The 15,680-nt window shown below is 44.1% G+C and overlaps 1 protein-coding gene across 6 annotated transcripts in view; it reads left to right on the top strand.

Annotated features, from left to right (window-relative positions):
• adgra3 (adhesion G protein-coupled receptor A3) overlaps window positions 1-15,438 on the top strand; it is a 128,361-nt gene extending 112,923 nt beyond the window's left edge. For 5 of the 6 annotated variants that reach the window (XM_037111939.1, XM_037111938.1, XM_037111937.1 and 2 more), the window contains 17 exons: window positions 106-177; window positions 5,981-6,052; window positions 6,155-6,226; window positions 6,432-6,592; window positions 7,173-7,386; window positions 7,546-7,710; window positions 8,254-8,455; window positions 8,608-8,754; window positions 9,309-9,467; window positions 9,996-10,163; window positions 10,326-10,527; window positions 10,680-10,888; window positions 11,045-11,169; window positions 11,291-11,414; window positions 11,922-12,067; window positions 12,838-12,933; window positions 13,662-15,108. In XM_037111939.1, the coding sequence (XP_036967834.1) occupies window positions 122-177; window positions 5,981-6,052; window positions 6,155-6,226; window positions 6,432-6,592; window positions 7,173-7,386; window positions 7,546-7,710; window positions 8,254-8,455; window positions 8,608-8,754; window positions 9,309-9,467; window positions 9,996-10,163; window positions 10,326-10,527; window positions 10,680-10,888; window positions 11,045-11,169; window positions 11,291-11,414; window positions 11,922-12,067; window positions 12,838-12,933; window positions 13,662-15,108 (3,765 nt within the window). In that variant the 5' untranslated portion in view covers window positions 106-121. Of the gene's footprint in view, window positions 1-105; window positions 178-5,980; window positions 6,053-6,154; window positions 6,227-6,431; window positions 6,593-7,172; window positions 7,387-7,545; window positions 7,711-8,253; window positions 8,456-8,607; window positions 8,755-9,308; window positions 9,468-9,995; window positions 10,164-10,325; window positions 10,528-10,679; window positions 10,889-11,044; window positions 11,170-11,290; window positions 11,415-11,921; window positions 12,068-12,837; window positions 12,934-13,661 lie in introns of all 6 variants that reach the window. The other variant, XM_037111933.1, reaches the window with a different exon arrangement.
• Window positions 15,439-15,680: the final 242 nt, after the last annotated feature.

Raw genomic sequence — 15,680 nt, 5'->3', positions numbered from 1 at the left:
GTTTCATGTATGGCACAGTATCCCAATTCCTTTTTGGAATCGGGGTTGTGTTTTGTTGCTGGTTAAAGTGCTCACAACCTAAAATTCTCGCTTTTTCTTCCACAGGGACCTGCGGAGTAACATGATCAGTCATATTGAACCAGGCGCTTTCCTCGGATTGCCAGCACTCAGAAAACTGTGAGTAGGGGTGGTGGAGCTCCTGCACCACACTGTCTCTTTCATGTGGTTTCTGCACGTGTGTGTGTGTGTGTGTGTGTGTGTGTGTGTGTGTGTGTGTGTGTGTGTGTCTCCTCTACAATCACACATTCAACCCCTGTGGGATTTATCTGAGCTAGTCTTTGATTTGTAACCCAAAATTTCTAAGTTCAAGGGTTTTTCTTTTTTTTTTTCTTTTTTTTTTTTTGAAAGGAAGTTCAGAGTGCTTGCTTCAATTATTTGCCAGCCATCGCCTTTGTTCGAGGATTTGTTGTTGTTTTGAATTGCTGTTGAATCCATTTTCATTTGACATATAATGTTTTAGAACTAATTGTGTTTTTGTGGTCTTTTACTAATTTCTTAACAGCCTGGGGAGTGTCATTTAAACAGCATTAAGTCAAGAGGCTGCTTCACAGCTTAAAGCAGTGACTGACCGTATATTGTGTTTAAAGCAGCTGTTGCTTTGTATCCGTCCGTGCAATGTGCCGTGCGTGTTGTAGCAGGTCTAGAGTGTATCCAGTGTCCATAAGGGAGCACGGTCAGACAGCAGTCTATTTCGCCTGCCTTGTTTTGTCTGGCCCACTGCCAGAGACCTCTGCAGACAGCATGAGGCCTTATATGCTTTCACACACTGAAAAAAGAGGAGCTATATTAAAGCGTGTGTGGTGTCTGTGGATATCATGCGTTGATAATTTTTGATATGCAGAGGATACATAAAGCTAGAGTCCGTCTGGCATATGGGTTGTGTGAGTGGGGGAGGCCAGAAACTGTGCGTCGGTATATGGTCGTGAGTTTCACTTTGCTCGTGTGTGTGCATAAGGGAGAGCAAGAACTCGGCGTGAATTGGAATCATCCGACAGTACCCATCCGCTGCCAACACAAACTTGAGCTTGGCTGCTGCTGCGGAGCAATATGAGTGAGACAGGAAGGCAGTCAGCGCCTTGGCTCAGACCTGGCCTCGTACTCCCTCCTCTCGTCCTCGATGCATATTCATGCCACTCTCAGATGGATCCATGCTTGCCTATATGTCTTCTGCATATCAAAATCTTTATCCCACACACAAGCTAATCATACAGGCTTCCCCTATCATCACAGCAGAGTGATCCGCAGCCTCACGTGGTTTGTTCCACAGTACAGTTTGGTTTTGCCCGAGGGCAACAAGGTTTAATTGGCCCCGCCACCCGACTGAGTTAATTTCCAAGGGTAGTTGTCACTCACTCAACTGTGAAAGGGAGGGAGCGCTGAAAAGAGACGGCGAGCAAAGGAGAAGATGAGGTGGTGCTGGACCCTGGGAATGTAAACACAGGAGCTGTACATCAAGGGTTGGCATCCTCCACTACACATCCACCCAAGTTTTTTTCCCCCCAGTCTTTGGAAAATGGGAGTGAAGTTAATTTGCAGCAAGAAGTACTTAAAAAAATAGACTTTTAGTAGTATTTACATCACATTTATTTTACATACCTTTGGCATCACTTTGCGCTTATCTTTGACTTTACTCTTGCCAGACTTTGATTGCCCTCCAACTGTGTGTATTTCCCCCCCAGAATCACCTGATTAGATTACTTCTCGTTTCAAGACGTGCCATTTGGAGGGCATAATTACTTTATGTGTCTTGTCACAAAACGGTGAGGAAGACATTTAAAAGGAAGAGTGTGGAAGTTAGAATAATATGTGTTGTACATATGGGCCATTATTCTTAATGAGGCATCCAAAGTAGTTGTTGTGGGCTAAGTTTGCGTGTCAGATTGTCATGATGCCTTGGGAAATATGCGTTTGGGAGAGTGGCTGAAAAACACTTCAGCTTCTTCTGTGCCGTGCCTACTGTGGCTTTGTGCACGGGCTTAGTTGCTTCTTCTGTTTTCAACATTGTTCAGTGAAGTGAAAACATGATACAAGTTTTTTTTTTTTTTTTAACGCTCATTTTTTTCCCTCCTTTTCAGTAGCACACATCTAGCCAAACAATCTCCACTGCAAATCTTTTGCTCGGCGCCAACCCCACACTCAAACACAATGAATGAAACCATGTGATCTCATCAAATAGTCTCATATGCAGCTCTGAGAAAAATTGGACTTTCCCACAGTCGCTCACATCCCAAAGCATGTAAACACAGATAGTGTGGGCAAAATGACTGAAGCATGATGCCGCCTGATCGAGTACAGGGCATTTGTCTAGCGTAGCAGTGGTGCGTCATCAGGAAAAATTGAACACTGAACTATAATTCAAACGTAATAGGATTTTATGGCAAGCCTACCGTAACCTCTGGTATCAACCATAAATCCAGCTCTTCTCAGTGCTTAACTAGGTGTTGAGCAAGGCTTTAACACCATGTCATTTTTGTTTTCATCAAAGGTTTTCCCCTATGACATTTAATGTTGACGGTGTGATCTAAGATGCAAATGAACAAAGAAAATTTTATTTCAAAAACAATATTTCAAATCACATTTTTTGTTTCTATCTACTTTTGACTAGTGCTACAACTAATGATTGTTTCCATCGCCGATTATTTTCATTATTTATCCATTGATCATCCAGTCTATAAAATGCCCAAACAACACTCCAAAACCCTCTTAATTTAAGATCAATAATGACAAAAAGCGGCAAAACCCTCTCATTTAAGATGCTGAAACCAGCAAAAGTTTGACATTTATTAAAAAAATAAATAAAAGTGACTTGACTCGTCGACTTTAATGTAGTCCTTTTCAGCCTTGTCAAAGACATTAGTTTTCAGTGGTCAACATTGTGATGGAGGTTGCAAACTGAGAAAACCAGACAATTTTAAATATGTCCCCTCGTTGGGAAATGGACCTGGCAACTTTGAGTCATCGTAAATGTAAAGCAAATCCATGGTAAAAAACTGATTCATAGAAACACTAAAACACTCTCCACGTTGAACTAAAACCTGGTCCACAGATGAGAAGACTGGCACATAAAGAAGTCTCCACTTGCACCTTTACAACAGGACTAACATCTGATCTCAAAATAGTCAGCTGGTCCTACTTGTCTGGGTTTCTTTATTCGTGCTGGGAGTTGGGGTGTAGGGTGAACCGTTGTTTACACCCTCGGGGGGGCGGGGGAGAAAAGACTATCGCTTACTTCACTTTAAACACAGCTCACACACTTTTCCCACACACTTTTACACTTAGAAATGTGTGCAAACACGGTATATAACGCCCAGGCCACATGGATGTCTCCGACTGAGCCCTTTGTATTCCACATTCCACCAGCAGCTGAACAGTTCCTCCTCGAGAGCCTAATCACATCGGGCTATTTTTGCCTCTACTCCTGGTATCATCAGCAACTGAAGCACTGCACCGAAACAGTCCTGCAAGCTGTTAATGTGCTACATGCCTGTGGTTGAAAGACACATGTGGGATCAGTCTTTGGTAATGAATACTAGTCGACTAGTAAAAGCAGATGGAGAGTGGAGAGTTTAGTGAGTAATAGGTGCATAGCCAGACAAGGAAAATCTGTGTTATGTGGTTTAAATGCAAACTTCTGAATATATTTTTTAGGCTATAACGATTCCTAAAAGTGAGTTAAACGAAATAACAGTGTTCACCAGCTTGTCCCGAGTCCTCTTCATGTAGCTGTAACTCTAGTATTTGAATCTAGGCGATAAAGGGAGATGAAAGTTGGCCTTGAGCTGCAGGAGCCCCCTCCCTCCACCCCTTCACTTCTACTGTGTTATCCTTCCCCTGACACACAATGCTAGCACCAAATTGGCAATCCTGCAAAAGGCAGCTTTTCCTTCTCTTCCAAGTGGAACTAATAACCTCACACAGTAAATTCCCCAGCTGGTACCTTAAGGACCAACACCAATAATTACATAAATGCTCGGATGTGAGTGTATGCCTGACAGTCATTTTCCAGGTATGACTTTGTGTCAGTATCACATTCCTCGAGCACCCCGGGATACAGTTTATCTGGTGGGTTGAGGTAATGATCTGTCTTTTTCTCCCAGGCTCTTGTTTCTTTACTTGGCACCTCTCAATGATTGGATCATTCACAGTGGAATATGTTTTACAGCTATTGTGAAGGTGCTGTGACTACTTTGAACCTTGGGTTGCTTCAAATGTTATCTCTCTGGGAATGAGTCTAAAGTGGGATTGTTGGATAAAAAACAAGTTTTTCAACTTATCAAAGCTGTTTGCCTCAGCAGTTTTAAAGCTGCAAGAATAAATAGTCTGAGAAAATGCTTTATTTTATCTGCTGTATTTTCACAGTTGCTATATACTCATTGTGCTCATTGAAAATGCTTGACTTTGAACATTATCTACTGTTTCATTTACACGTACACTCATGTAAACTAAAAATCTTCTAATAATCAAAACAAAATTATCCTGTTGTCATGTTTGTCTCCTGTCGTCAAATTAGAAATCAATTAAATAATCAACATTAAGACATACTGGCAGAGTTGATATGAACAGCAAAAAACAAAAGCTCTACAAACACAGATGTTGTTTCACTGCTTCAAATAGCAACGTGTATTGAAAAAGATGGTGGTCATAGTGACAAACTCATAGAGGATTATCACCTAACTCTGCAGGTTCTCTCAACTCAACAGAACATTTTGGCACCTTTTTAGCCAATTGTTTTGGTTCTGTGGGGCCACAAATGTATTGTTTCCGCCCATGCTCTGGTGAACTCGGCTTCCAGATGCAGCTGTTTTCAGCAAAAAGAAAAAGACGCCATAGACAATGACCAACGACCTAAAGGCGAGCAGGCAGCATTAGCCCCAAGGTAGTGATGATGACCAAAAACCGAGCTAAAGCAAAATAACAAGATCGTGTTTATCTGCTAGCAACAAGAGTGATGACTCTACCTGATCTACTCTCTTTTGTCTTGATAGGCAACTCTTTACCAACTGATTGATGATAGGATTTCTGTGTTAATATCTCAGTGTTGTTCTGTTGCCTCCAAATTGTTAAAAAAAATGATATTGCTTAAAGAACAGAAATACACAGGTGGACGTTAGAATACAAAACTCGAGGCATGAATACATATTGATTTGTTAACTGCTGCCTAATTCTTGTGTACATGTTTCTTAATTTATAGAAAATAAATAAAAATGCTACAGTTCCTTCTAAGATTGTTTCATCTGATTAGTTGCTGAAAGTCTAAAGTAGTAGAAATAAAATTATCCAATATTTTAACTAACTACTGTGTCTGAGGATGGTGCACTGGAGTTTACCTGGGGCCACCAGTGAACGTAACCTCTTTGCAGCTGTTGTACTTTCTAAATATTTAGGTATTAGGTATTTTCAATGTTGGTCCTGGGCTCGTCTATGATAGCCCCTGAAAGGCGTCAAGAGTCTCAGACACTTCCATCTGATGTTTGCCAGAGACATCATGTCAGGTCACATCCAGAGGAGAAACACACACTTTTGGCATGTTTGACATTAATCATAGGCGATTAATCATCTCCCAGAGTGAGTTGCCTTTGATGTGTAGATCCCCCCCGAGGCCCACACAGACTTTATCTGAAATCACCTTCAAAGTTGTAAATCTGTCAGTGAAATTTTGGGGGTTTTTGCTTCAACCCGTCTCTGTTGAACTTGGCTCTTTGTTTTAAAAAAAAAAAAAAAAAAAAGCAAAGTAAACATTTCTTAGGTTCTCATGTTTTTTCTCAGGATGCGATCTGATTCTCAGGGCTTGTCTTGCTGGAAAACATTCCCACCCAGCTTTAATGTGTTTTGCTAATTGATGGTCTGCAAGGGTGTTTCAGCTGTCATGTTGTTATTTCTAAAATGTGGTAGAATTAAATCAGATTTTTGTGTGTTACAGAGACTTGTCCAATAACAGCATCGGCTGTCTTAATGTAGACATCTTCAAGGGCCTCACCAGTCTGATCAGACTGTAAGTCATCAGTATTTTTCATGAAAATATAGAGACATTTACATAATCATATCTTCGTAACAGATTGGGGTAATTCCTTTGTGTCCATGTGTTCTTTTCCAGAAACCTTTCAGGAAACACGTTCTCTTCATTGGCTCAGGGGACCTTTGACAGCTTGTTGTCTCTGAAGTTCTTGTAAGTATGAAAAGGAGCATGATGTCGTGCACTGCAATCACATGCAAGCATCAGTGTCAGCACGTTAATGAAATGAAAATTTGTGATTTCAAAACAGTTTTTTACATTGACAGTAAAAATAAATGTTACTTAATATCTGGTAGTTCCCCACCACTGAACCCGTCTTCCTCCCTGTTTCTGTATGTTTTGTTTTAATTTTTTTCAGGGATTTTCAGACACCTAACTTGCTGTGTGACTGCAACCTTCAGTGGCTGCGGCGTTGGCTCAGCGAGAGGAACCCTGCGGGCAAGAACACCAAGTGCTCCTACCCCCAGTCTCTCCAGGGCCAGTCCATTACCTCCATCAGCCCAGAGCTCTTCACCTGTGGTAGGGACAGCCTGATTTAACGTGGCACATGCACTCTGTCTACAATTTAGTTTGAACACCCTAACATCAAATCCTTCAATATTTTGGTGACACCACCTGATGTGTCATGTGACATTTTTAAAGGTTGAGAGTCATATTGAGTTGTGACACAGATTTTAGAGTCAAAATGGGGCACCGTCTCTTTAATTCCTCTGTTTTGGTATCGCTGAGGCGGCTGGTGTTTGGGGAACAGGGGCTTGTGCAATGACACCGGAGATAAGAGAAGGGCTGCCCAGGCCAGTGCTGTCTTTGTTTGTACTTGCTCATGTCTTATCAGTTTGGCACCTATCACAGCGAAGGATTATGAAATACATGGCACAGATCTAGCAGGAGCTGTGGCCTGATGTGAATGACAAGTAGCACACATGTACCCAGAATCCAAGACGCAACAAGTGCCAAGATTGAAACAAAAAGGCTCCGTGTCCAGAGTTATTGAATGTATAGTCTATCTGTAAGGAATATAAACCATGTAAACATATATTTGTCTGTGACAAATGAATACCTGACCTTCTTCCTGAAATCTGATGTCTGCTCTCTGCAGATGCTCCACTCGAGCTGCCCTCCTTCCAGCTGACTCCATCCCAGCAACAGGTCGTCTTTCAGGGGGACAGCTTGCCATTCCAGTGTCAGGCCTCCTTCGTGGCCGAGGACATGCAGGTGCTGTGGTACCAAGACGGCCGCATGGTGAAGCCTGACGCCGCCCAAGGCATCGTCATTGAAAGACGCATGGTGCAGGACTGCTCTCTCATTGCCAGGTATGATTCATGATCAAATCTGTCTCAAAATCTCATCAGAATTAAATAAAAAAATAAAAAACAACTTTTAGCTTTATAACAGTTTAACTTTGCTCTAGGATAAATACTGCTATCTGTCCAGCTCTTTTTGCCTGATTTCACCTTGTTGTTTGTCATCAGCGCGTTGACCATCTCAAACATTCAGCCTGGTTTTACTGGGGACTGGGAGTGCCGGGTCAGAACTAGCAGGGGCAACACAACCAGGACTGTCCACATCGTGGTCTTGGAGACTTCTGCCAAGTATTGTGTCCCTGAACGCGTCACGAACAACAAGGGAGAGTTCAAGTGAGTGCACAAAATCTGACTCATTTCTACATGATGCCTTAAGAACTGGGTGCTGCTCTCACCTATATTTTATGTTAGGTTTGATGTTGGCATCTCTCGATGTAATGAAGGAGCTGTGTTCACACTTGGTTCCAATTATTTCACACTTTCAACTGTTTAATTGGCTTAAAATGGCTTTTGGGGCTTTTTCATGAACTAAATTACACCAGCAAGCAAAAAGGTTTATTCATAGATATTAATAATAGGTTTTTGTTATTTAACCAAATTGAACACTTGGATGCATACAGGGATCCATTCTCAAATGTCAATATATTTGAACCATTATGTTTCAAGTGTGACACGTAGCGCTGTGGCCCCCCCTTGTGGTTAATCATGTGAATTACTCCACGGCCTCTGCCATAGTAATTACATTACTGTGTTGCTATTGATGTCACACACATCATGACTCACATGACACAAAGTCGGGTGGAAGTAAGGACACGGCATGCATCAGTTAATGAGGACTGGAAGCAGCAGGACTGAGATCTGTTTGGCTCCTTCCAGGTGGCCGCGCACCGTGGCAGGGATCAGAGCGCACCTCCCCTGCAACAGACTGCCCTCCAGCGCAGGTACATACTCGGGCAGCTCCGGCGAGGAGCAGCGGGCGTGGCGCTACTGCAATCGCAAAGGGGTGTGGACGGATGACGACTACTCGCGCTGCCAGTTCCAGAAAGATGTCACGCGGTTTCTATACGTCATCAACCAGGTCTGTATCTGGTTTTCTGCCCTCTAACCCCAGTCACCGACTTTTCTTCCTCAGCATTTTTATATCAATTCAAACATCAAATGTGTTATTCTGCTTTGACCAAATTTGAGTTAAACACAGACTGATTCTCTCTTTCCTTATCTTTCCAATAGATGCCTTTGAATGAGACCAGCGTGGTAGCCAGGGCTCAGCGCCTGTTGTCCTGCACCAACGACGCTGCCAACTTCTCAGACAAGATGGACATCATCTTTGTAGCTGAGATGATTGAAAAGATTGGCAAATTTGTCGAGAGATTTAATGTAAGTACTGCTATTAATTGATCACATTACCAAACACAGAAAAGAAGCACTTTTTACAAGCTTACCCTCACAGTGGAATCGAATGCATGTGTTGCTCCTTTCAAGGACAAATAGATTAATGCTCAACAGCTGTTTGTTGACATGTTGTTTAATGAGAAAGGATGTCTCGTCACGACTTTGGGTGCAGCTGTCGGCCAACAGAAGGAACGTTTTCAAAGTAAAGGAGCTCCTAGCTTGTTGCAAGTGCTGATGGCGAGGAGCACTATAGATTCAAAGCATATAAAAGTTGTTCGGTAGTTGGGCGAAGGCATACTTGAAATGTGCTTCTAATTGTCGCTTAACTACAAGTCAAGTGTTTCCCTCAAGAATGTGTTAAGTGCTGTAGTGATACAAACAAGTTTCTGGCGGAAGATATTCACTTCTTATGTTTCCACTCAAGTAATTTAGAATAAGAGCTGTTGATCTACGGCTGAATGTCTTTCTTTGGCTCTCAGAAGCTCTAATGACAACTTCTCAGTGTTTTCACTCATGTCTGAATGTTCCTTGTCTTCCAGTTGGGTGAGGTGATGGTAAGCATGGCCAGTAACTTGATGCTGGCAGATGAGAGGGTGCTCTGGATGGCTCAGCGCGAAGCCATGGCCTGTTCGCGCATCATCGCCTGCCTTCAGAAGATTTCTGGCTACCGTCTGGCCACAGCACAGCCCTTCTCCCTGGTTAGTCACTTTAACAACACAAGGGGCCCTATTTTATACAGCGTCTGTTTGTCCAAGACCTACTGCTTTGAATTTGTTTTCCTTGTGCGATTAAATTGGAGGCCCTATGTGATTTTCCCTGTACAATTTCAGTTTTGCATGGTTGGTACGAAAGTATTGAGAGTTTTGAAAATGCCTAATTTTGACCTTTTCAGAAACGTATGCTTAACTTTGAATTTACTCAACAAAGTTTTATCTACACTCACTAAATCAGCTTTATAAAAGAGCTGTTCATAAAATATGCAATGAAACGATCCTGTCATCACATTTGTTGGTTGTCTCCTGACGTCTCACACCAGATGGGACTGCATTTGTCCATTCTGTTCCACTTTGGTGTAAATCCAGCATCATTAGGGCGACAATCTTCTCTCATAATGTTGGAGTTCTCTATATACGATGATTTTAGTGTTTTTTTTAGCGCTTGAATGAGCTGAACTCTGTTTTTAGGATGAATAGAGTCATGCTTCACTATTCCTGCTGTCCTCCCAGACATCCCCCAACATAGCACTGGAGATTCACACTGTCAGGGCCAGCGACTGGAACGGCATGACCTGCAGGTTGTTCCAGAGGCTCAGTCCCGACCGCACACCTGGACAGGACCGCCAACTCACCTTCAAATGCAACACAACCAACTCCTCTTCCAGCATCTCTTACAAGGTCAGCTCCTACCAAAGACAATAACAGTTTTGTGAGCAGGTTGTTTTTCTGCACTGAAACAAAATCCCTAAAATGTGTACCGACCAAAACTATAGATCTATTGTAAAAACTATGAAATGGTTGGATTTTTTTTAAACTTCATAATACCCTTTGTCCCTATAGAACATCATTGCTTCCCTGGAGTTTCCTCAGTCACTCTTTACCCAGGCTGCACTCCCCGGGCAGGCAGACGACGCAGTCTACAAGCTCCATCTACTGGGCTTCCGCAACGGCAAGTTTTTTCCCTCCACCGGCAACTCGTCCCAACTGGCTGATGGTGGAAAGAGGAGGAGTGTGGCCACCCCTGTCATCATGGCCAAGATAGGTGAGTTGCAATATTTTGATATAGAGTAATGTATTCATTATATGTTTGGGGTTTTTTTTTTGTTTAATTAATTGGAGAGAAGAAATCTGAAAAAAATCAGCAAATGGAAGAAATGGACTCAATCAAATCTACATCTGTCTGTTTCCCATCAGATGGCATGTCCCGGCACATCCTCAGGACGCCGGTGAACATCACCCTGTGGCAGTTTGCCCGCGGCTCAGACCCGGTGTCCGCCTCCTGGAACTTCAGCCTGGTTGGAGGCCATGGAGGATGGCAGAGCGATGGCTGCCGCATCATGAACCATAATGACAGCGTCACCACCATATCCTGCAACTCTCTGGGCAACTATGGCCTGCTGATGGTAGGTTTCATCATTCCTCGTTTTGTTTGTATGAAATGAAGTGGGAATTCTAACTATGGTGTGCAGGGCGCTTTGCTACTGGCACTTTGAGTGGTTTCTAATTATTATAACTGTGACTCCTCAAACTGAGGATTAATCACCTCATCTGCCCTGCAGGACCTCAGCAGTGTGGAGTATTTCACTCCCAGCATTCAGCCCCTGCACCCAGTCATCTACGCCACCATCATCATTCTGCTACTCTGCCTGCTCACAATCATCATCAGCTATATTTACCACCACAGGTAACTATATGACTGCCTTATTTTTCTTGTTTTAAGTCACTATGTTTAATTGGTGTCCATCAGCAATAATGGACTTCTCCCCCATTTACATTTTTTTGACTTGTTGTTCCCATGTTTCCAGGTCTGTCCGTGTGAGTCGCAAATCCTGGCACATGTTGGTCAACCTCTGCTTCCACATCTCCCTCACCTGCGGGGTCTTTGTAGGTGGCATAAATCAGACGCGCTATGCCAGCGTTTGCCAGGCGGTAAGCACACGGTGCCCACACGCCTCCAACACTGTGCTGCTGTGAATGAAAATGAAAAAAAGAAAAAGAATGAGAATGTTGCCTTTGGTTGATTTCACTCTGCTCATAAAACTTTTGGAAACCGTCAAAGAAAATACACAGAAGTACGGTAGATTGTTTCCGTGGCTGGAGGCAATGCAGCATCATGGCGTGTTGTACTAATGCATTTCTCATTGCACAAAGTACCGGGACAAAAGATTTTGGCGGAGAAGTTTTTGTTTATTTATTTCATCCCCCCTGGCCTAAAAATTCATTTCACAGGGTGATCGTTCAACTCCGGCTGATGCTGACACACTCGATACCAAATTACTTAAGGATCATCGTGCCATTTGAACTCCTCTATGTACTGAAGTCCATCATTTTTACTTTTATCCGAGAGTAAACAGGGGCAGTCTATCATTCTGACAGAGGAGATTGATTGCATTTCTTTGCTAACTGTCATATATAAAATGATGCTATCTCCTCTAGGTGGGCATCTTGCTGCACTACTCAACTCTGGCTACAGCTCTGTGGGTGGGTGTGACTGCACGCAACATTTACAAACAGGTGACGCGCAAAGCCAAGCGCTATGAAGAGCTGGACGAACCTCCGCCACCACCGCGACCCATGCTGAGGTATGATACCACTTGTCCTGCATAAAGGCGTTTGCATTTTCTGAGCTGGACGAGGCAACTTTACGTGTCAGCACTCCAAATAGCAGTTTTAGATTGATGCTTGAATACTAACATGTGCATGCTGTGAAGCTTAATGTCTAAACTAAATGTAGTTTAGAAAAAAAGAGCATAATGTAGTGGAGTGGAAGTTTAAAGTGGCAGAAAGTAAAAACACAATTACCTCATAATTGTACTTAATTACTTGGTTACATTCAGTCACTGTTTATTCCAAATTCTCTGATTACTAATTATCCATATTGTCCCTGGAAACAACTGCAATGGTTGGTCCCTGTTAATATCAGGCACTGTCGAGAATGTGAGAGTTGTTAATTACAGCTTTCTTACAGTCCCAGCTTGCTGCTAAATCCTATTCTCGCCTTCGGTGAATTGGTATCATGCTGGATTTCTAGACATAGGAGTCTGACACAAAAGTCCACACTCATGTCGTCTCTTTAAATCTTGTCCCAGCAATACTTACTTCACTGTAAAGGTTCTGCCTCTGCAGAACAAATACAGGAAATTTTTTTTCATGTTTTTTTGGAGGAACTTTGGAGGAACATGAACATGAGCTCACTGTTGTTATAAGTGGTCATGTTTCCTCCACACTGCCACATGGTGTCAGTGTGGAGGCCTGAAATACTGTTGGACCTCTGTGCCCATCTCACGCCAGCTTGTCATCCCACAAACACAAAGAATCAAGCAGAACTACGTCTCTGTGCTTTTCCCAAAAGGTTCTACTTAATCGGCGGAGGGATACCCATCATTGTCTGCGGCATCACTGCAGCAGCCAACATCAGAAACTACGGCAGCCGGACCAATGCACCATAGTAAGTAGTGCTTGTTTTGGAAGCAATTAGAGTCCCCATCCCCGAGGATGTGCTCATGGTAATGCTGTGATATTTTATCTGGACAACAGTGTTTAATAAAAGAGCATCCAGGCCCCAGAGATCTTCTACGCTCCGTCCTCAGGAGGAGTTGGCTTTAGTTATCGACCAGCCAGGCTACATTGCTTTAGTAAATAATGGATGTTTTTATGAGGGTAGGAAAAGTTTATTCCCTGAAGTTGTGATTATAGAGGCCTATTAATGGTGTGCGCATCCAAGCAACAAGCAACTGCTGCCAGTTTACAGCGAGCTCCCCCCACCACCACCACCACCACCACCACCACCACCCTCTCTACAGTGGCAGCTGTTTAGATTGTGCAACGTGGCTGACTAATTGAGAAATCTGGACCCGTATCTGTCTGAAGTCTTTGGAGTTTAATTAATTTCTTGCGAGCAAGATGAATCCAGCCTGTGTTACTAAATGTAATGGGACAGTTACTGTAAAAATGTTGAAGTTTTTCAAAGAGTCATTTTAACTTTTGTGAGGTAAATGGTGAAGGTGACAGGATTAAGATGAGGAGACGTGGTACGGTTTTAATTACTATTGTTGGCAATTTTCCTTTTAGAAAGAGCAAAATAATTGAAGTGATTGCTGAAAGAGTGAAGAAAAGCCACATCTACTGTGTTACTGTACATGAAATGTAAGACTGATCTTGTCTTTCTCTCTGTAGTTGCTGGATGGCATGGGAGCCCAGTATTGGTGCATTTTATGGCCCAGTGGGATTCATCATCTTCGTGGACTGCATGTACTTCCTCAGCATTCTACTCCAGTTGCGGCGCCACCCTGAGCGCCGTTACGAGTTCAAGGAGCCCACCGAAGAGCAGCAGCATCTCTCTTCAGCCCACATTGAGGCCAGGGCTGATGGTCCCAGCAGCCAGTGCCACCCCCTCACACTGCAGCTCCAGCCTCACGAGGCATCCTCCTCCATGCTGTCTGCTCCCCACGCTGTGCCCCTGTCGGCCCTGGAGAATGAGCACACCTTTGCAGCTCAGCTGATGGGTGCAGCAGGGGCACTGGGGCTATATGCGGCCCTCTGGGTGTTCGGGGCCATGGCTGTGTCACAGGACCACCCCTTCGACTTAGCTTTCACTTGCCTGTTTGGGGTGGCCGCACTGGCATTGGGGGCGTTCATGGTGGCACATCACTGTGTCAACAGGCAGGATATGAGACGCTATTGGTCCCAGGCTTGTTGCTCTGGGAGACGAGCCTACTCTGCACAGGAGGATGTCCTTCTGCCTCAGCCGGGCGTGGCAATGACATCCACAGCAGGATCTGCTGACAAAGCAGACGGAGAGTCAACAAAGTGTGGCCACAGCAGTGCAGACTCTTCCTACACAAATAAGAGCGGGCCAAGCATGCGCAACTCCACCCACGGCAGCAAGCTGACCAATCTGCACGCAGAGGCAGCTCAATGCAAGCCTGCGTCAGCACCGGCGACAGCCAACGGTGCAGCCATTTTGGACAACAGCCTGACTGAACACTCAGTAGACAATGAAATTAAAATGCACGTGGCACCGGTTGAGGTCCAGTTCCGCCCGATGAACAACATCAACAATCCAACAGCTGCCCCCAACGGACACGCAAGCAGGCATCACAAAAACAGAGCGCGAGCGCACAGGGCGAGTCGGCTGACAGTGTTGCGAGAGTACGCCTACGACGTCCCCACCAGCGTGGACGGCAGCGTGCAGAGTGCACCCCACAGGCGGCACCACCACTATGATGTAGCGGCACGCAACAGCAGGCGGGCGGCTTACATGGCCTACAGAGAGCGCCATCAGAGCCAGTTACAGCAGGACAGCAGCGACAGCGCAAGCTTGCCGCGCCGCTCCCGCTACGCAGATAAAGGAGGTGGCAGCAGCGTTGGGAACGGATCAGTGGTGACTGTAGAAACTGAACGGGTCACTGCTGCTGCCACGCTGAGCTCGGGTAATGACTCTGGTCCTGTTAAGCAGCCCAGCACCACAGAACTAGAGAGCCAACCCAAGTCATATGGGCTCAACCTGGTTACTCAGAATGGTGGCACACTTAAAGAAAATGGACAAACAATGCCTTTAATCAGCCCAGAGAGTGCAGCCAGTGTAAAGACCGGCTTGTGGAAACATGAAACTACTGTGTAGCGACAGTTTCCGTCCCAAAGACTGCATCGTGACACGTGAGTCTCGCCTTGAAACTGTGAAATGTCTTTTTTTTTTGTCTGTTTTACAATTGTACTTTTAAAAAAAAATGTAGAATTGAATCATTTCTGCCACTGAACTGTCGTTGTAGATAGGTTTTTTCGTAAATGGTCTATTTTTATAACTTTTAATCCAAACCAGTTTTATTCCATTTAAGACTTGTGTACAAAAAACTGCATGGTCTGAGCTGTGGCCCCGTGCGTCCCCTCACCCCGGGGATTGTTTCCATTCACTAGTTTGTCCCAACAGTAATAAAAACTAAAGTTTGTCTAATTGAGTGTTTTGTGTTTTTCTTATAACTCCCTCCATCTCCTCATAGGTGCAGCTGGTGCAAAGGTGCTGTTTTGTTTCCAAGAATTACTCTTGCTGACAATATATGACAAGCTGGTAATTGGGTTTTTCACTGACCTTCAGGTGGCCTCGGGTTCCTTTCTCCACATCGGGGCAGCACTTTAATTGCAACTGGCTGTGTCTTTGGGCTCTATAGGTGTTTTCTCCCTGCCTGCTGGCAGATT

The sequence above is a fragment of the Acanthopagrus latus genome, chromosome 10, assembly GCF_904848185.1.
Source record: "Acanthopagrus latus isolate v.2019 chromosome 10, fAcaLat1.1, whole genome shotgun sequence".
In the NCBI taxonomy this organism is placed as follows: Eukaryota; Metazoa; Chordata; class Actinopteri; order Spariformes; family Sparidae; genus Acanthopagrus; species Acanthopagrus latus.
Note: the sequence above shows the minus strand (reverse complement) of the source record. Positions and strands in the feature narration are given on the sequence as shown.